Source organism: Saccoglossus kowalevskii, chromosome 4, assembly GCF_978046115.1.
Source record: "Saccoglossus kowalevskii chromosome 4, keSacKowa6.1, whole genome shotgun sequence".
Classification (NCBI taxonomy): Eukaryota; Metazoa; Hemichordata; class Enteropneusta; family Harrimaniidae; genus Saccoglossus; species Saccoglossus kowalevskii.
In genome coordinates this window covers 7,871,784-7,894,551 of record NC_140644.1, presented here as the reverse complement: position 1 = coordinate 7,894,551, position 22,768 = coordinate 7,871,784, and the positions used below count along the sequence as shown (strand labels likewise).

The 22,768-nt window shown below is 36.6% G+C and overlaps 1 protein-coding gene across 1 annotated transcript in view; it reads right to left on the bottom strand.

The window, feature by feature from the left end:
- Positions 1-22,768, bottom strand: part of LOC100367147 (uncharacterized) — a 31,724-nt gene that overhangs the window by 4,656 nt on the left and 4,300 nt on the right. The window contains exons 3-11 of the mRNA XM_006823970.3: positions 18,903-19,082; positions 18,292-18,684; positions 17,203-18,137; positions 16,658-16,805; positions 15,524-16,359; positions 13,776-14,725; positions 12,322-12,592; positions 9,785-10,011; positions 9,239-9,345 (exon numbers count right to left, since the gene is read on the bottom strand). Of these exons, the coding sequence (XP_006824033.2) occupies positions 9,239-9,345; positions 9,785-10,011; positions 12,322-12,592; positions 13,776-14,725; positions 15,524-16,359; positions 16,658-16,805; positions 17,203-18,137; positions 18,292-18,684; positions 18,903-19,082 (4,047 nt within the window). The remainder of the gene's footprint in view (positions 1-9,238; positions 9,346-9,784; positions 10,012-12,321; positions 12,593-13,775; positions 14,726-15,523; positions 16,360-16,657; positions 16,806-17,202; positions 18,138-18,291; positions 18,685-18,902; positions 19,083-22,768) is intronic.

Sequence of the window (22,768 nt, the reverse complement as noted above, 5' to 3'; positions counted from 1 at the left end):
TTAATGTATGTACCAAATTTGAACAAAATCCATCCATGCATAACTGAGATACGGGTCCGGAATGGTGAAAATGTGCGATTTCAATGCATTTTCGGCCTTAAAGCGACCCCCATTTGGCTATCGTTAATGAGATCATGAAACAAATGCACATACATATTTGTGACATGATGTACCTTGTGTGTGTGAAGTTTGAACTTGATCAATCCAGACATGTCTCGGATACGGATCCAGAACTGAATTCTTTAAAACAAAATGGCCGCCAGTCGGCTATTTCGAACTTGATCCGAAAAAAAAAATGACGTGCATCAAGGTCCTATTATGTTTAATGTATGTACCAAATTTGAATAAAATCCGTCCATGCATAACTGAGATCCGGGTCCGGAATGGTGAAAATGTGCGATTTCAATGCATTTTCGGCCTTAAAGCGGCCGCCATTTGGCTATCGTTAATGAGATCATGAAACAAATGCACATACATATTTGTGACATGATGTACCTTGTGTGTGTGAAGTTTGAACTCGATCAATCCAAGCATGTCTCAGCTACGGATCCAGAACTGAATTCTTTAAAACAAAATGGCCGCCAGTCGGCCATTTCGAACCAGATCCAAAAAAAAATATAGCTGCAGAGCAGCTATTAACGGCTTTCAAGAAAAAGGAGTCATAACACCATTAAATTTGGGGAAAAAAAGTTTGAAGATTTGATTTGTGCAATGTATATACGTGTAGGTTACAGGACGTTCTGGCCCAATGTCTTCATTATAGCGCTATTTCCATGTCTCTAACTTCAATAGTTCTCGAGATATTATAAATATGCATATTTAATGAGTTCTATGACCATATATGGTCAACGGATATGTTGGCCAATTCTCTTTTCCATTGCCTTCAATATAGCGTTGGTACCCTGTCTGTACATGCAATACTGCTTGAAATATTAGACATGCATATTTAATGAGTTCTATGACCATATATGGTCAACGGATATGTTGGCCAATTCTCTTTTCTATTGCCTTCAATATAGTGTTTGTTCCATGTTTGTACATGGAATAGCGCTTGAGATATTAGAGACATGCATATTAAATGAGTTCTATGACCATATATGGTCAACGGATATGTTGGCCAATTTTCTTGTCCATTGCCTTCAATATATCATTGGTACCATGTTTATACTTGCAATGGTGCTTGAGATATTGGAGACATGCATATTTAATGAGTTCTATGACCATATATGGTCAACGAATATGTTGGTCAATTTTCTTGTCCATTGCCTTCGGTATACCGTTAGTTCCATGTTTGTACATGCAATAGTGCTTGAGATATTGGAGACATGCATATTTAATGAGTTATATGACCATATATGGTCATTGAAGATGTTGACAATTTCTCTAGTCCAAAGCCTTCAATATAGCAATGGTTCCATGTATGTATGTGCAATAGTGCCAGAGATATTATAGGTATGCATATTTAATGAGGTATATGACCTTATATGGTCAACGAATATGTTGGCTCATTCTCTTGACCATGTCCTTCAATATAGCGTCAGTTTCACGTTTGTACATGCAATAGTGCTTGAGATATAAGAGACATGCATATTTAATGAGTTCTATGACCATATATGGTCAACGAATATTTTGGCCAATTCTCTTGTCCGTTGCCTTCAATATACCGTTAGTTCCATGTTTGTACATGCAATAGTTTTTGAGATACAAGAGAGAATCATATTTAATGAGTTCCAAGATGGCGGCCGAACCACGTGACTAATCGAAAATCTGTTTCAGTCACTTTTAATGGCATGACATGTAGAAGGTATATACAAATTTTCAGGCAAAACGGTCCAGCCGTTTCAGAGAAGAAGTCGTTTGAAGTTGGCGGAAGAATAATAATAATAATAATAATAATAATAATAATAATAAATATAGCTGCAGAGCAGCTATTAACGGCTTTCAAGAAAAGGGACCATAACACTATTAAATTTGGAAAAAAAAGTTTGAAGATTTGATTTGTGCAATGTATATACGTGTAGGTTACATGACGTTCTGGCCCAATGCCTTCATTATAGCGGTATTTCTATGTCTCTAACTTCAATAGTGCTCGAGATATTGTATATATGCATATTGAATGAGTTCTATGACCATATATGGTCAACGGATATGTTGGCCAATTCTCTTTCCATTGCCTTCAATATAGCGTTGGTACCCTGTCTGTACATGCAATACTGCTTGAAATATTAGAGACATGCATATTTAATGAGATCTATGACCATATATGGTCAACGGATATGTTTGCCAATTCTCTTGTCCATTGCCTTCAATATATCATTGGTACCATGTTTATACTTGCAATGGTGCTTGAGATATTGGAGACATGCATATTTAATGAGTTCTATGACCATATATGGTCAACGAATATGTTGGTCAATTTTCTTGTCCATTGCCTTCGGTATACCGTTAGTTCCATGTTTGTACATGCAATAGTGCTTGAGATATTGGAGACATGCATATTTAATGAGTTATATGACCATATATGGTCATTGAAGATGTTGACAATTTCTCTTGTCCAAAGCCTTCAATATAGCAATGGTTCCATGTCTGTATGTGCAATAGTCCCTGAGATATTATAGGTATGCATATTTAATGAGGTATATGACCTTATATGGTCAACGAATATGTTGGCTCATTCTCTTGACCATTTCCTTCAATATAGCGTCAGTTTCACGTTTGTACATGCAATAGTGCTTGAGATATAAGAGACATGCATATTTAATGAGTTCTATGACCATATATGGTCAACGAATATTTTGGCCAATTCTCTTGTCCGTTGCCTTCAATATACCGTTAGTTCCATATTTGTACATGCAATAGTTTTTGAGATACAAGAGACATGCATATTTAATGAGTTCCAAGATGGCGGCCGAACCACGTGACTAATCGAAAATCTGTTTCAGTCACTTTTAATGGCATGACATGTAGAAGGTATATACAAATTTTCAGGCAAAACGGTCCAGCCGTTTCAGAGAAGAAGTTGTTTGAAGTTGGCGGAAGAATAATAATAATAATAATAATAATAAATATAGCTGCAGAGCAGCTATTAACGGCTTTCAAGAAAAAAGGGCCATAACACCATTAAATTTGGAAAAAAAAGTTTGAAGATTTGATTTGTGCAATGTATATACGTGTAGGTTACACGACGTTCTGACTCAATGCCTTCATTATAGCGCTATTTCCATGTCTCTAACCTCAAAAGTGCTCGATATATTATATATATGCATAACTAATGAGTTCTATGGCCATATATGGTCAACGGATATGTTGGCCAATTCTCTTTTCCATTGCCTTCAATATAGCGTTGATACCCTGTCTGTACATGCAATACTGCTTGAAATATTAGAGACATGCATATTTAATGAGATCTATGACCATATATGGTCAACAGATATGTTGGCCAATTCTCTTTTCTATTTCCTTCAATATAGTGTTTGTTCCATGTTTGTACATGGAATAGCACTCGAGATATTGGAGACATGCATATTTAATGAGTTCTATGACCATATATGGTCAACGGATATGTTGGCCAATTTTCTTTCTCAGTTCCTTCAATATAGCATTGGTACCATGTTTATACATGCAATAGTGCTTGAGATATTGGAGACATGCATATTTAATGAGTTATATGACCATATATGGTCATGGAACATGTTGACAATTTCTCTTGTCCAAAGCCTTCAATATAGCAATTGTTCCATGTCTGTATGTGCAATAGTGCCTGAGATATTATAGATATGCATATTTAATGAGGTATATGACCTTATATGGTCAACGAATATGTTGGCCAATTCTCTTGACCATTACCTTCAATATAGCCTTAGTTTCACGTCTGTACATGCAATAGTACTTGAGATATAAGAGACATGCATATTTAATGAGTTCTATGACCATATATGGTCAACGAATATTTTGGCCAATTCTCATGTCCGTTGCCTTTAATATACCGTTAGTTCCATGTTGGTACATGCAATAGTTTTTGAGATACAAGAGACATGCATATTTAATGAGTTCCAAGATGGCGGCCGAACCACGTGACTAATCGAAAATCTGTTTCAGTCACTTTTAATGGCATGACATGTAGAAGGTATATGCAAATTTTCAGGCAAAATGGTGCAGCCGTTTCCGAGAAGAAGTCGTTTGAAGTTGGCGGAAGAATAATAATAATAATAATAATAAACATAACAAAAACAATAGGCTTTCAAGCCTGAAGGGACTTGAAAGCCTAATAATAATAATAATAATAATAATAATAATAAACTTAACAAAAACAATAGGCTTTCAAGCCTGAAGGGACTTGAAAGCCTAATAATAATAATAAACATAACAAAAACAATAGGCTTTCAAGCCTGAAGGGACTTGAAAGCCTAAAAATGACGTGCATCAAGGTCCTATTATGTTTAATGTATGTACCAAATTTGAACAAAATCCGTCCATGCATAACTGAGATCCGGGTCCGGAATGGTGAAAATGTGCGATTTTGATGCATTTTTGGCCTTAAAATGGCCGCTATTCGGCTATTGTTAATCGGATCATGAAAAAAATGCATGTGCATATGTCCCATATAATGTGTGACGTATAAGTGAAGTTTGAACTTAATCGGTTCATGCATGTTCGAGATACAGGTGATCACGGACGCACGCACACAGGGCAAAACATAAGTCCCCGTTTTCGGACTGCGTCCGAACGGGGACTAACAAAAGACATCATTAGATCAAAGAAAGCTTAGAAAGAACTCCCATGTGCTGAGATTATTGGAGACACATTAAATATAATTCGAAATTACTTAGCTGAAAACTAATTATGCAAATCAGAAAATTAATACATGTATGACCAGATTTGAGTGTAAAACTAATGAGGTCTGCGCAATGTAACAGAAAATCTATGTCTCCAAGTTTAATTGAAATGTGATTAGAACCAAAAAATTATGAATTATTATGCTTATTAGGGAATTAATATGAACAGATTTTTACCCCAAACTAATTAGGTTTGTACATTGTCCTAGAGCATCTTTGTACTAAGTTTCATTGAAATGGAATAATTAGTACCGTGAAAACTCCAAAATTTCGACCCCTCTAAAAATTCGTCCGCCTATTTATTTGCCGGGTTTCGGTGTTTTATTTACCTCCAAATTTTCGACTCCACTAAAAATTGCCGACTCATTCTTATTCGAAAATTGCGACCAGTTTTAGTTTTCCCCCAAACGAAAAAAAAACCGATGTGAGCGTTCAAACGGGACCTTCCTCGAAGGCATGAATCCGGGTTTCTGATTGACTGAGAGATTTTCATTTTATTGGTAACAAAAATATATTCTAAATAAACGAAGTTTCAAATAAAAACGAACACAAAAATCTCGGCATGTTGCGTTTCTAAATTGTTGATTATTACTGTACTCAGTAGTGATTATAATAATGTACACAAAATAAATTTGTTGAATGGTTATGAAATACAAATAAAAGTCAACTTAGTTTCATCGTAAGCGAATGATTCCGGTCTCGTATAAACGTTTGATGCTGTAGGATATCCGCCATGTTCTCTTAGGTCAAATAGGTCAAATCGCTAATTAACCAATCAAAAAGCTGGATGATGCCAACGTGTTCAAATTACCATAGCTTATTTATATATGTTAATGTTATTGAACGCAATGCGGAAGAGATTGATGTTGTAGTACGATATTTTGGCTTGGATTTTGATGCGAAAACGGCATGATTTTTTTTAAATAAAAAAATTAGTTGTTTTTAAAAAATAAACTGGTCATCTGAAGAATAATTTAACATTGTTCACAGTGATAACAGCTCATTCTCGAAAGGAAGCTTACCCGCTCACGCTAGTCACGATAAAAATCATACACGTGTACTCTTGAATAGACAGACGTCAATGACTACGGTAAAACTTAGACTCTATTTTAGCCGGCAGGATTGATTGAAATGTCCGAAAAATGACGCCAAAATACACCTTAAAACTCCCATTTTATTTTCTTAAATCCCATTTTATTTTTTAATCCAAGGGCGAATTTACGGCAGAATTTGGTCCCTCAAAAAAGGGACACGTGAGCTTTGATTCTAACCGGATACATTGCACTGGGTCGGGGAGATAGTTTGCTAAACTTCCATGTATCTTTTGTCCAATGGGTACCTGTACTTCGAACATTCGCAAGTTTTCCTAGGTAGTGCGAGACAGCTTTGTCTTTTGACCTATTAGTTTTGTGCTGACCTCTTCTCCGCGTCTTGATGTTTTGTTTTGCTTGTCATAATACTCACTGATTGATGACTTTGTTTAGATTTTGAGTTACAACTCGGCCACGACCTTTGCTTTTACCGTGAAACATGAGGAAGTTTACGTCAATTGACGGACATTGCCTTTTTTAAAAACTAATGAAGCACACTGTCTATCATCCCCATTTTTTCATTTGCTGATTTCTATTCTGAAAAATTCGACCGTCCGAAAATGCACCTTAATTTTGACTCTAAAAACACGTCACATATCTAACACCAATTATTTAAAACCGGTCGAAATTTTGGAGTTTTTACAGTACTTTAGATATCAGTGTGAAAGCTTAAAATTGGTTAATTATGCAAATTAGGTAATTAATATGTACAGATTTTAACCCACAATTATTCAGGTCTGTCTATTGTCCTACAGCATCCATGTACATTCATTGATATGTGATGTATAGTACCTGAGATATCAGTGTGAAAGTTGGTTAATTATGCAAATTAGGTGATTAATATGCACAAATATTTACCGGAAACTAATTGGGTCTGCATAATTCTAGATTCATTGAAATGTGATGATTAGTACTTTAGATATCAGTAGAAAAGCTGAAAATTAATTATGCAAATTAGGTAATTAATATGCACAATTATTTACCCTAAAACTAATCAGGTCTCTGCATAGTCCTAAAGGATCTATGTACCAAGTTTCATTGAAATGCGATGATTAGTACTTGAGATACCCGTGGAAAAGCTGAAAATTAACTAATTATGCAAATTAGGTGATTAATATGCACAAATATTTATCGAAAACAATCAATCTCTGCATAGTCCTTGAGTATGTAAGTACCAAGTTTCATTGAAATGTAATGCTAACTACTTATATCAAATGCTGAAAATTAATTAATTATGCAAATTAGGTAATTAATATGTACTGATATTACCATAAAAAGGTCTGTACAGTGTCGTATGACATCTATGTACCAAGTTTCATTGAAATGTGATGATGAGATATCAGTGGAAAAACCGAAAATTGACTAATCATTATGCAAATTAGGTAATTAGTATCCACGGATTATTACCAAAAACTAATCAAAACCTAGCATTAGTTCAGAGCATCTATGTACCAAGTTTCATCAAAATCCAATGAGTGGTTGTTTAGATATCAGTGGAACAGTCATGGAACCACTAAAAAATAGCTAATTATCATGCAAATTAGGTAATTAATATGCACGGATTTTTACCAAAAATTAATCAAATCTGCGCATATGTTCAGAGCATCTATGTACCAAGTTTCATCAAAATCCAATGAGTGGTTCTTTAGATATCAGTGGAACAGTCATAGAACAGCTAAAAATTAGCTAATTATCATGCAAATTAGGTAATTAACGAGCATGGATTTTTACCAAAACCTAATCAAATCTGCGCATTGGCCCAGAGCATCTATGCACCAAGTTTCATCAAAAACCGATGTATGGTTCTTGAGATAGCAGTGGAACAGTCGAACACACATACACACACACATACACACATACATACAGACACACTAACTGCAAAGACTCCCATTTTGTGCTTCGCACATGGGAGTCAAAAATGAACAATATGAATAGTATCAAAGCAATCGGACGTACAGTTTTTAACAAGAAGTCGAAAATATCACTTTTTACCAAAAATTACAAAAATATTCACCAAAATAAATAGAGAATTGAAGATATCATCACAAAATGAACAAATCTGAGAGAGGTCCACATGTAGTACCTATATATGTAATATCAAAGCAATCGGACTTACAGTTTTCAACAAGAAGTCGAAAATATCACTTTTTACCAAAATGACAAAAATATTCACCAAAATTAGAGAACTAAAGATATCATCACAAAATGAACAAATCTGAGAAAGGTCTACATGTAGTATCTATATATGTAATATCAAAGCAATTGAACTATTGGTTTTTAACAAGAAGTCGAAAATATCAGTTTTTACCAAAAATTACAAAAATATTTACCAAAATTAGGGAATTGAAAATATCATCACAAAATGAACAAATCTGAGAGAGGTCCACATGTAGTACCTATATATGTAATATCAAAGCAATCGGACTTGCGTTTTTTAACAAGAAGTCGAAAATATCACTTTTTACCAAAAATGACAAAAATATTCACCAAAATTAGAGAATTGAAGATATCAACATGAAATGAACAAACCTAAGAGAGGTCTACCCAAGGTACATATACACCAAGTATCAAAGCATTCAGGTTTGTAGTTTTCAAGAAGAAGTCGAAAAAGTAAAACATTGACACGGACGACGACGGACAATCACTCATATGATAAGTTCCGCTCGACAAAGTCGACAGCAGAGCTAAAAAAACTGGTTGTCCAGTGCATGACTCTAAAAAACCTGGTTGTCCACATGAAAATGTAGTTGTCTAATAATTATTATTATTGAGTTTTAATCAAAACAAATATTATGAATGACTGGTCTACTAGTATGTCTACAAGTATCTGGAGGTAAGTAGCAATGTTTAAAACTGAACTTTTTACCACTACAACTATAAATATTGTATATACAAATTGTCCCAATGGGCAACCAGTGTCAAGGCATGTTCTTTAAGCTTTACAAGAAATATGTGATGAGAACTGTTCAGGAATGGAACTCGCTACCATCACATGTTGTGAACGTGGACAAAGTGGCTCAAGAATATGTTAGACAAACATTATCAGCACGCTGACACATCACTCGTTAATGCTGGTCTTTCTCATTCATTTTGGCTATCTGTATTGCTTTCAACTGATGTGTTTAACAGATCTGAGAAGAATTATAATTATGACGATATCTATTCTTAACTGACTACTAAACTTAAATAAAAATGTGAGACACAATTTGTTCTTTTTATTTTAATACTACACAGGAACAACCTACAAAAAAAGTATCCATCCCCTTTCATGTATAATAAAGACAGTGACGGCTTACATGTGTTGTTACTTACCTCATCGTTACTATCATCACCAGTAACAGGAATACTTGATGGAAGTGATTTTTTGATGATATCAGTTATTCCTAGTTTAGCCTGCAGCTCAAAGAATTCACTTCGAGCTATTGGAATCAAATAATAAACAAATCATATGATGATTAGGTACAAGAAAAAAAAGAAAGCCATCAGAGATGGCAGATCCTAGGCTTCTTTATTATTATGAGCAATAGTTAATTGCCTATATTTGCAATTGTTTTCCAAATATGATAGCATTCTCAATGAGGTCACATCACATGCCCAATGTCTTTTAGCACTAGTTAAATGTCTATCTGCAATAGTGCTCCAGATATTTATGCATTTTTAATGAGGTCACAAAACTACATATGGTTATTAAATATGTTGAACCAATTTGTATACAATGTCTTCTATATAACACTGTGTGAACATCTAAATCTATCTGCAACAGTGTTCCTGATACAACTTCATACAAATATGTTAGCAAGCACTATACTCCCTGCTAATGTAGCGAGGGGATAATGAAATTAAATTTTGCATTCATACCTCCTTCTTCCAAGTCATCAATTTCTTCAAACTTTATCCATTCATCAATTTTATAATACCATTTTCTTGATGTGGCTTTCTTTGCACCATCCTTCTCTCGTCGGTTCAACCGGAAATGCCAATCTAAATGCTTTGCATACCTGTCCATCTCTATCGGCATGAACCTTAAACCGCATGATGAGCACTGAATACCACTGTAAATTCTATTAATAACTCCCTGAAAGCGCCTAAAAGAAGAAATACATATACCAATCTTATGATTCTGTTTGGCTCAATTCTTCTGCTACCATGTGTGCCACCTCATAGCGAAGCATACATAACGTGTAACAAGAACATTCATAGCAATCTCAATACTTACCGTTAACCCTTTGCACACCATAGATACTTTGTTGCAACAATGTTGCAGGGCCCATTACTAATTTGCATATTTGTACTCCCATTACCCAAAACTTTTTACCAATTCAGTGTGAGCCAGGTAGGTTGACATGTACACAGGGAAAAGAAGACTGGGACACTGTAGTTTCATTTCATTTAAAAAAAATCAACACATTTTATTTACAATTCACTTGGTTTCTAATTTATGATAACACCGAAATAGGCACTCATTTCATCTCTGTCCGTTTCATACCAATGCCGGTCTACGCGCCTGGTAACTTCCTGTCTATGTCTAGCCATGGAACTATAAACCATGGTCTAGCGTATTTATTTGTTTCCCCGACCAACAAATCCAAAAAAATTGTCCGTAAAATATAATTTAAAAAAATCCAGTGGTTCCCCGTCGAAACCAACACCATGTCTTGGTCCTGAAAACTGGTCGTCATGTGCTGGAATGTTCATGTCGGTTCTTTCATTTGACCAGATGTTTGGTGTATTGGCGATGTCATCGGCATCAGAGTCCGAGTCACTGTCGGCATCGGCATTCAGCAAGTCTAACAGTTCATTATGATCGATGTCACTGCCACTGCCACAGTTGGTATTTTGGCATAGCAATTCACATCTCAATCTCCCTTCGTCTATTTCTTCCACTGTAAAGCCTTCAAACTCAGTGTCTGAATCAGACTCATCGAAAAATCTCAGAATTGCGTCACGATCAGTTTGCGATGACAGCTCCGAGTCGGCCGGTTGTTGTTGCATCCCGGTACTGGGGCCCGCAGTCTGCTGTTCGCTCACAGTTTGGAAATTCATCACCGAGTTAAAACTTTAAACGTATCACACAAATAGTTGTGAATAATTGCATAAAAAATCCAAAAATACTCGACAGGAATTTAATTCGTTCGATTACAAGTCAGCTGTGTATACAAACAAATGCAAATACGCAGTGGAGGTCAACTGAATGATCGTGTCTGTCAACCACTGAAAAACCTTGCATATTCCCGCCACACAGTCAAATTAGTGTGTAATTTATTCATATATTCGGAAGAAGTTTTCCTTATTTGGCAGGATTCTTTATTAGGAATATACATATGGAACAGTAGGGCGGGAATTACCGGGGCAACGACACAGTGATCGTGTTTAAATATTCAAACCAACGGTAATTGATGACAGTGTCGTTTGGCCTACAGAGGTCATTGGATATTCCCGTTTAAAACCCCCATTTTAAAGCGATATTTGAACACTGTGAATGAAAAAAATACATGGATATCCAGTGGAAATACAACAGAGGCGAAATAAGGACTTGCAGTGAAAAATAGCAACGAAACTGGGATGCCTTTTTTACGGAACCAGCGACTACGGCAATTTTCACGTGTTGACCTCTGCTGGCACGCAAGACTGATTGCGATGACAGTCTGATTTTTCGACATTAAAAACAGAAAGAGTATTGACAGAGGTCGCCGCCAGAACAAAAGCAGTTTCATTGCCTGTCTGACATCTTATCACCGCTGAACAATAAATAGGTGTGAATATTTTTAGGCATGTTGTCAAAACAAATGAATAGGATTAGGAACAATGCCGTTTTGGAACAGCTGGTTGAAACAATGAAGTCAGTTGCGGTCTTGTTGAATTGGGGATGCGGTTAGTAATAGGTACTTTTCAAGTTTTCAATTTTTGTTAAGAACTCTTTAACCCCAAAGCCGGAATTGGGGGTGCGGTTACTATTACGTATGCGGTTTATATTAGGACTTTAACGGTACTGTACAATACTTTATTTTTGCTTGGAATTAATTTTCGCTATTTTCGCTGGAGGAATGATTCAGTGAAAATAAAATCCAGCGAATATACCATTTTTTCGATATTTTACATTCAACTTGTCAAAAATCAATGGAAATAAATATCATACAAAACACCCCAAATGTCTTTTTAGCAAAAATTAACTCCAGCTAAAATAAAGTATTTTACAGTACTATTAAATGCTAGAGTAAGTTAATTAGTATAAATTTGAGTTGTTGTGTACCACAAACTAACTTTGCAAAAAGTAAATTAGTTGCTGATATAACAGAATATGGCATACACCAAAAACCAGACAATGGTTAATTCTGTTCCCATACAAAGTAGCATATTTAAGGCCAATGTAAATATACTCGTGAATAACAACTTACACCCGGAGTTCTTCCGGATAAAATCCTATTTCCGGAATAATAAACTCTTCTTCTTCATCATCTTCAAATTCTTCTTCTTCAACTGCCATTTTCTTTTCTTGTGATGATGACACGTCAGGTTGATTCAATGGAAGCGGCAGGGGTTCTACTCCCTTTGCTTCAGTGTGTGGCGAATTTCCCCCACCAGGGATGATACCACTCTGCAGAAGCTTGGCAAATAAACTGTTAACATCAACCTGTGTAGCCATTTGTTCTTGTAATGGAGGAGTAGCTAAGGGATGAATGTACAATACAGTTAAGCACAATCCAACAATACCAATTCTCAAAAATACCAACAACCAGTACATCACAAGCACCCAGAAATAAATGTCTTTAAAATAAGAATTTAAATTTTTAATATAACACGCAAAGTATTTCACCATACATACTGTAAAACATGTCTTTCACACGAGCATGTCTTTTTCGCAAATTTAGCGAGAGAATTGATTCGCTAATTCAAGATGCCGCTAATGACTTTATTATCAATTCAAAATGGCCGCCAAACAAAGAAATAAAAAATGACAAGAGAGATTCGCTAAATCAATATTTCGCTATTACGTCATTTTACCACAATTCGCTAAAATTGAATGCAGCTTTTTCAACATGTTTTACAGTAGTTCATCCATTTTTATCCTTCAGAGTAGTGTTTAAACTCCACAGTAGCATTGCATACAGTCTTTGATTCTTTTCAGTAAAATAAAATATGGGAGTGTAAAAAATGGCGAAAGCTGGGTTACCATGAAATAAAAACAAGGGACTTGTAGATACTCTCTTGCGACACCAATGATGACTGTCACCTGTCTGGGTTAGGTGCGTGATGCATGATTGACAGGGTCATTAATATTCCATTCTTTGAGATTTTTCATAATGGAATTAAAACCAAGAAGACGTTTAAGCATACACTTCTGGTTGCCATGTTTGTGTGAGTGTTTAATAAGTGTTGGTTTATCAAATCAACAACTGGCAACTCAATTTCAGGCAAGCATCTTCCAGCCAGCTTTGAACCATCTTCTAAGGTTAACCAATTTTTCTATCTTTGACCAAACATACAATACAAATGTATTCCTGAGTTCTCAATGATACAATAGTTGTGAATCTTGTTCTTGTCGGCGTACTATCGATGGTGTACTAGCAATCACCCACTACTCACTGCCACCTTGAAAGAATTTAAACTTATACATATGCATGCTCCGCCCATCAAATTTGTGACATCATCAAAATGCCGATTAATGATAATAGCAAGGGGATCCTTGCAAGGGTCAAAAGTCTCTTGTTTAATTTTGCAATGACCCGACTTTCGCCACTTATATACTTATATTTTTAAAAAAACACACCAAAAAATACACAAGAGTCTGTATGCAAGTCTTACTCCACATAAAAATGCATCCTGCGAGTGTTCAGTGTATGCCACTTACCAGTGCCTGTTTGTTGTTTTAATAGTCCAGTCTGTTGCATCAATGATGCCTGCATTGGTTGTCGCCCCATTGGTTGCTGTGCTTGTCCACCAGTCATGCTCACTGCTGGGTGTAATGGTCCTGTCAATTGCATCATGGGTTGATTCATCAAGGGTTGTGGTAATTGCTGTAAGCCCATTGGTTGCTGTCCTGGTCCACCAGGCATGCCCATTAGTTGTTGCATTGGTCCACCAGCCATGCCCATTGCTGGTTGCCCTGGTCCAGCAAGCATACCTAGTGCCTGCGGTGCCAGTCCACTTATTGGTTGTTGCCCTGGTCCGCCAGACATGCCCACTGGTTGTTGCCCTGGTCCACCAGTCATGCCCATTAGTTGTTGCCCTGGTCCACCAGCCATGCCCAATGGTTGTTGTCCTGGTCCAGCAAGAATACTCATTGGTTGTTGCCCTGGTCCACCCGGCATGCCCACTGGTTGCTGCCCTAGTCCACGAGTCATGCCCATTGGTTGCTGTCCTTGTCCACCAGCCATGCCTATTGGTTGCTGCCCTTGTCCACCAGTCATACCTATTGGTTGCTGCCCTGGTCCACCAGGTATGCCCATTGGTTGCTGCCCTAGTCCACCTGTCATGCCCATTGGTTGTTGCCCTAGTCCACCTGTCATGCCCATTGGTTGTTGCCCTGGTCCACCAGGTATGCCCATTGGTTGTTGCCCTGATCCACCAGGTATGCCCAATGGTTGTTGCCCTGATCCACCAGGAATGCCCATTGATTGTTGCCCTGGTCCACCAGGGATGCCCATTGATTGTTGCCCTGATCCACCAGGTATGCCCATTGGTTGTTGCCCTGATCCACCTGACATACCCATTAACTGTGGTCCAGGTGCATCAGACATACTCACTTGTGGTTGCCCCTGTGGACCAGAAATGCCCAATGGTTGATGTTCTTGACCTTGACTGCAAAACAAAATCATTGCACATGAAATTGAATTCATAATTTTCAGTGAACAAATATTTTCAAAATAGAATATAGAGAAAAGGGATAACAAGGCATGACAAATACTAGCCAGATTTGCAAGGGAAAGTACACACTGAATTTCAAATTTACACAAATGAGTAGTTTTATATGACGTCATAGCTTAAATGATAAAAAATATGTGACTTCACGTTTGATTCCCCATGGTAATGCATTATAACATGTGACTACATGTTCTATTCATTAAGAAAACACATCAGAACATGTGCCGTTGTGTGCAACACAACCAGCAGTATGGCAATGGTAAGCTGATGTCAATATTGCTACTTTGTTAGTGTAACAATGAGCTATATATTGCAAAACTGCTGGTTGTGTCACTTTTCATTAACAGTAAATAGCCATCATTCCACCATCTTGAGTTGGGCCGTAAAGTTAATACAAGTGCTTATATGTGCGAGGTCTAAAATTTTAACATTGTCAGCCCAGGCAAAATACAAATACACATGTGGACAACAGGAACACGCGCACACACAGAGGTGAGTTATTTCAACGATGTTTTCAGACTTAGTTCAAAATGCAACGAATAATGGCTGTGTGCAAATTATTTAGGTGACCACCATGAAATAAATGTTGACAGTAGCCTTTACCCTGTACTGTAAATAGAATGAATACAAAGAATGTTCTAACAATCAAATAATAATGTTTGTTGACTATAGCATTAAAAGACAGTACCAGTAATTTCATTTGACAGCATCGTTCATGTATTACAATATACATACCCTAATGGACGTTGAATAGGCATTTGATTAGGCAACAGGAATTGTGGCTGCATGCCACCAGCAGAAGTTGTTGGAATCATCATATTACCACTACGAGGTCTCAGCTGCATTTTACCTTGAGCACCAGGTTGAGAGACAGGCACTATTGGGCGCATAGGAGGTCTACCTCCCTCCATTGGATGAGGAAAACGTAAAGGTCCTTGCCCTGGTGGTGGTAGTTGTCTCATATCTCTGTCCTGTAAACCAAATGGTGCAGGATCTCGATCATCCATGATTCTCATGTCCCTATCAGTAGAACCAAACATTGAATCCTCATTCATTGCGGATTTTTCTTTGTCACGCTTCATGGTAGGACGAGTTTCAATCGACATTAATGGCGGTGGATAGTTTTGACTCTGAGCAGCTGGCCCTGATCCAGTTGATCTTGATCCAGGATGCGACTGCCGAGGAGGGTCTCCTGGCAGTATTAACTGCCTCATATCAATGTCACCTTTTGCGCCGTTTCCTCCAAACAAATCATCGTCCTCATTATCATTATCTGCTTTTCCCACAGTATCTAACACCCTTTCATCAACATCCTGTGGTGCATTTCCAGAAGCATCTTTAACAGGTAGACTATCAGATCTATGTTCAATATCCTGGTAGTTGTATTCCCTAGGGGGATCCCTCCTTGCATCATAGTCCTTGTCTGCTGGCCAATCACAGGTGGAGTCATACTCTGCATCACTCCTCTCATTCAACCTTACTCGTTGCATTTGGTACAAGTCATGCAGTTGTTTCAAAAGTTCTTGATGTTGCTCATGACTCAGTTGTCCTGAATGCAATTGTCTTTCAGCCTAGAATAAGAGCATGACAACAATAAAGAACCAACAAGACATTTTGGAGTTGACACTTTATATAGACATGACTGACACTTGATTGAAAGCATATTAGTTATTTGATGAAATGTACATGTACCGTGCCAGTATGATGACAAATTTGCATTTGAGCAATGACCATTACCGGTAGCCTACGCTTATCATCATGACAATGGGTCTGTGAACACTGGACATATGTAGGGGAGTGAAACTGTCAATATTAAACAAATAATGCATTTTTGCCAAATTATGAAATAAGCAGAAATGTACTACCTACCTGTTCTAGAATTTCTTTCTGTTTTTTCAGTGTTAGTTCTTTGGGTATCTTTACAGCTGGATCCAGGCTCCGCCTCCTCTCAGGCCTCTTCTTTGGGATAGGAGGCAGTTTTGGTCTTTGTCGATCCATTCCAGGTGCATTTCTTCCCCTATAATGGAATATTAATTGCATTGCAATTACACTGAAGTATATATCCTTGAAACATCATCACAAGCTACCTAAGGGACACCAGGAAAATAGTCGTGTCCTATGTGTACATACATCAATTACTTTATTGTCACTTGCTTTTTTTTTTATTTTTGCTGAAGGGATGAATCATTGAAAATACCTTTTTTACTATATCTAACAGATAGTGAGATGTCTTTTCAGCGAAAGTTATTGCCAACTGCTACACCAACATTCCATACGAGTAATTTGCAGCAACATACAAGACAATATGGAAGACATGGTGTGGTAACTTGAGCACTAGTGAATATACAGGCGTTTTACCATTTTTAAAAGCAGTTCTAATAATGACCTATAGGATTTTAATGTAATGTTCTTACCAATAATTCCCTTGAGGAAACTGTGGCCCCATCCTTTGCTTTTTCTTTGGTGGTAAGTTTTCAGTATAATCAGACTGCCTTCTGGGAAATCTATCATCACCTGCATATCGCTCCCCTCTTCTTCCAACATTGCTCAACGCTTTGTTTTCTTCACTATTAGCACCAGCATTTTCCTTAATAATATCTCTTGGCCTCTGGCTCTCATCTCGGTCTTTTCTCTCCCTACTGTTTCTCCTACCCCCTCTACCTCTACCTCTACCTCTTCCTCTACCTCGAATAGGAGATCTGTCTCTCGACCTGTCTCTGCTATTTCTCCTAGCACCATCTTCTAATTTTGGAGAGCTACCAGAAGATCTTGGAGACTTGGATCTATTTCTGATAGGTGATCTTGACCTTGACCGTGATTTTTTTTGTTCTGGGGCAAGTTGGTTCCAGGGTTCTCCTCTATCAGCTTCTTTTTTATCAATCTTTCCGACAAAATTTTTTCTTTTCTCTCTTTTTCCATTTTTGGTAACATCTTTAATATCATTGTTCCTATTTTTCGGAATTGATTTTCTGTCTTTGTCACTTCTATCATCTCGCTTATCATTCCTTCGACTCTCATCAGCTTTATTTTGTTTCGGTTCAACTTTTTTCTTATTGTCTCTATTATCACGTTTGGTATCGCGTTCAGGTTTGTCTGATTTACGATAATTTCTTGACGGCTTAACAGTTTCTTCTTTTTGTGAGTGTTTTTTATCCTCCACTTTTTTGTTTTTTGTTTTTTCAGCGACTGATGTTTCCATTATTGGCGAGTGCTCGGGTGAATCTACGAATGTATCTTGTGTGAATTCCTGAAGAGATGGTACCTTCACCTGAGCTCCAGGTGCCCTTCCTCTCCTGGGATCACGGCTCACCATTCTGGGATCCCTTGAGTTACTTGTAGGTGCAGATACCTGCAATTCAAATCATAATACAAGTATTGTAGAAAATCCAAAAGGTCACTGAAAAGCAACATCATTTTATTAAGTAAAAAGATCAGATATGGCTTAATCAGTAGCAGAATCTTCAACTACAGATCTCAATGTGCTGGCCTGCGCACTAGCTTACCTCTTCTGTCTTTGACTGGTTGTTGTATTGCTGTCTTAATTTAATCTGTTCCATGTGAAGTTTCTGTTGTTTTGCATGTGCCAGCAATTCTTGTTCCAGCTGTTTCTGTTTGAATTGCTGTGTCTTTAGCGCCTGCTGCTGGAGTTCAAGTTTCTTCTGTTCTAACTCTTGGGTCTGAGCAGTTATTTTATTCTTAGTTTGTAGCAGCTCCATTTCTAGTTTCTTTTGCTGGAGCTGTAGTAATTCTTGTTGTTTTCCTATCAACTGTTGTCTCATAAGGGCTTCTTGGTTTTCTTGTTCAATCTGCATACTGTCCTCATTTGCTGGTTTGGGCATCACTGGTTTAGACACCACAGGCTTGGGCATTGCAGGTTGGGGTGGTGGCGTAGTGGTCTGATGACAAATGATTATGGATAAACATGCAGTTTCAAAACTGTGGCAATCTTCAATAGCAAAGACAGAAAACAAATTTCAAATACCTTGATGGTCGAAATATATACAAATTACAAGCTTAGAAAGAAAGGATCTGCTTAAATAGAAGGATGGAATAGAAATAGCAAGCAAGAAAAACTACCTTCTCAAAAACTGATACAAGCAGTATAATTACATACCTTTTTAATAAACGATGGATTGATATGGATAGTTGCTGGAGACGGCGGAGGTGCAGCCATAATTGGCCAAGCTGGATCAATGGAATTGACACCTACATCTAAAGCATGGAGTTTGCTTGGGAAATAGTCACTCCATGTGGTTCTTAATTTAAACATAGCTTGCCTGGTTTTCTCATCAACCTACAATAATTTCCAGTTAAGTGTATATCAAAGGAGGAAAATATAAAAGAATACAAAAATACACTAACAGGAGACAATAGCGTGAAGTACATCAAGATGAACTTTTCTTTCATCGCCAAGCAATCCGGAAACATTGTGATATACAATGGGCTTTACTAACATATGTAGGACTAATTAATATAGTAGATAGTGAAGCTTGTCTTTATTACTGTATGATGTGAATATTAGATACAGTGACCCCCTCACTAAGTCATGCCTTAGAAAGTCGCGATATCAACCAAGTAGCTTTTTTTGTTGTTGGAATGAATGAAAATAGCTGATGATTCATTGCTCCATGCAAGTTGTCGTTGAAAAGCCAGTGCAAATCAAATGGTGTCAGCGTTTTGCATACCGAGACAATGTCATCGGCATTGATAACCCATTGCCACATCATTTACTGCTTCATAAAACGTGTCGGCAGATCGACTCAAGGTATCAACTCGTGATTTTTTCAAGTGTTTTTTAGTCAGTACTGCTTTTATAAAACCCTATAAAACTCACTGCATTGTGAATAATCCACCATTTTTAACTCCAAATGAGCAGCATGTCTAAGCGAAAAATTTCCTTGATACGTCAGGACCCTTGATCCTACCACTAGCGAATTAGCAAGAGGTCACTGCATTTCAAAGTTATTCAAGATAGTAACAAAGAAGGGGAAGGCAACAATTTTTGTTTAAAGCACAAATGAAGTAGCTTACTGTAATTAGGAAATTAGATGCATGGAAATAGTGAGTTTTACCAACCAGGAAGGTAAACAAAATGGATTTAAAATCTAGTTGCTTTTATCAAAGAGTCCAACTGTCCAAGAGTTGCCTACATTTGACAGTTCATGGCTCCATTCAGGAAATAAACCATGGTACCCAAAGACAAGTGTTGTCTACACTATTTGCTATATTCAAAACACAAATATTTGTGTTGCAATATTAATTCAAACTATTTGTCATTTGTCACTGTTGTTTTTTTAAAAACGAAATGTCTTTGATTACAGCCATGTTTTTTGAAAAAGCAGAATGCCAGCAGAAAAGTCATTACTGTAACAATAAATTCGCATGAATTTGCATTCACGATTCAGACAGTGCACAATAATTGCCGACAAATTTCTGGTTGAAACTTTTGACATGCAAGTAATATGTGTACTATAGTTATTGCAACAGCTGTGGTAAACTGTTCAACACACCAGCTTTTCATCCACATGCACTGCAACTTTCATGTCACTTAAACAAACCGCGTACTGAAGCCATATTTTTTCATGTACCATATTTGCTCTATTGGTAGCGCATGCACTTGCATGAATGGCAGACACGTTTCAAAATTAGTTGTATTTTAATGATACATCAAACAATTCCCCTCTTCCCAGAGTTCCATGCGCATCATTCAAACATCATACTGGCCAATTGCTTGGCAGCAGCTTGTCTCATAACATTTGCTGGCCACTATATTCTTTGAATACTGATATGCGAGTCTTGGGTAAAATATATTGTGCAAGAAAGAGCCTGTCTTTTTATATTATTTAGCAAGTCAAAAACAGTGTGAAACATATTTAGAAAAGAAAATTGAGAAGACCAGCGCACATTGCAACATTTGCTTCTATTGAAGATGCACTTCCAATAAAACAAATATGTTATTTGTTGTAAGCCCTTACTTTAACCTGTGTTATAAATGCAACAGTTACGACATAAGGCGTACACAAGATACCAGGAAATAACGTGAATTTGTTTGTGATGAAAAATTCCTTGGATAACTATAGACCTTATTGTAAGGATCTATGGGAAAAACAATGCAGTTAATTTATATTGACAATTTAAGAGAGGTGATGTTAACACTAAGTTAAAATGACATATTCCTTTTGCTAAGATTTGTCAGTAAAGAGCAAACCTCTTCCAAATCACCCTTTTCTGAAGTTGCCTTTTCTTTTACCACATTTGAACATCAAGCAATATATACTTCCTAGTTTGGTAGTTAAAATGACAATATGTTCCGAGTAGAAATAATTTACATGCATAAGGATTCAGCACAATAACAATAGAATGCGACTAGATCCATATTTTCAAATATTTTGATCACATATCCAAAAACTTTTATTATTCATCCTCATTTACTTCCAGTTTATTTTAGAAATCGATTAATTTTGCCTTAACCAAGCTCTGTCCCTTGCTGTGCAAAGATTGTATGAAAGTCAAGAATGGTGAACTTGATTATTGATTTGCTTTGGGCACCATGGCTCTGCTTGATGTAGCCAAGTAGATAACTGTAAACGCAGGTTTCACTGATGATTTGCATACGTGCATTTCCACTCTGTTTCATTTCAATAATTACAGTAAGTTGTTACATTTTGAAAATTCGTGAAACAAGAGTGGATGTATAATTTTTTTCCAGATTCATGTACATTTATGTAGAAACAATGATTTTCTTTTAGAAGAGTCTAGATGAATGTGCACACTATAGCAGGATCAATTGAATAAATCACATTTTACATTATTTGCGTGTACCAGATTAGTTCATGTCATATGTGACTGAATTAATTTGTAATATATTAATATTTTCACATTTGTTATTTTGTGCATTTTTGGTAGTAATGAAGATAATCAAACCAAATTGATTTTTTTCAGAAAGTACAATAAAATGTAATTTTGGAGAAGACTAAATTTTGTATCAAATGTGCACATTTATTTTTTTCCTATTACAAAAAATCGGAGCAATGCTTAGATTGTTGAAGTTATGCCAAACTTTATTTGTAACTGAAGCTCAGCAAATCTACTATACATGGGGCACCACTACAAACGAGGCGAAAAAAGATCAGGCTTCTCGTCCCAGGAAAAATTGAAAACCGATTTGATGAAGTTTTTTTTTTATATTAAGATTATTCAATGCTGAAGGTGGCATACAATTTAGATCAACAAAACATCCTCTGAAATAGAAAAACATTTTCCAATTCACATCACCAGTAAGCAAAACTTCTTTTCGGTCTAACATATTTCAATTGGTTGGGCACTATTTTTGTAGTGTAATTACCGGCATACTGTGGAATACTTTATTTTTGCTGAAAAGGCTTTTTGGGAGTTTTGTGTGGAATTTATTTTCACTGATTTTTGATGAGTTTAATGTGAAATATAGGAAAAAAAGTATATTCGCTAGATTTTATTTTCACAGCAACATCCTTTCAGCGAAAATAGCGAAAATAAATTCCAAGCGAAAATAAAGTATTCTACAGTATTCTAGTGCCTATCCAATGCATCTACTATAAAATGACTAATTTTCACTGAGTTTAAATTTCACTGAATCAGCATTTCAGGAATATTTAGTGAGTTTTAAATTCACTGTTTTATCAATTACCATGAGGGATAAAATGAGAATTGCAGTACACTTGTGCAACCAAGTTACAAAACCCTTTATTTCATAGTTATTATTAGGCTGTTCTGTTTCTGACTTGTACCTCTGCAGAAAAATTTAGTTTGTACAGGTTTGTAAGGCCTGACATACACTAACACAAAATAATAGATTACAGGTGAAAAGCAGGTATTACCGGTACCCTCACAAAGCTTGTGACCGATTTATCAGATGACTTGTCTATTCAAGATAACATGTGTTAAGGAGCAAATTTCTGTCTGGCTATGTGATGAATACAACATATTGGAGTTTATCTGTAT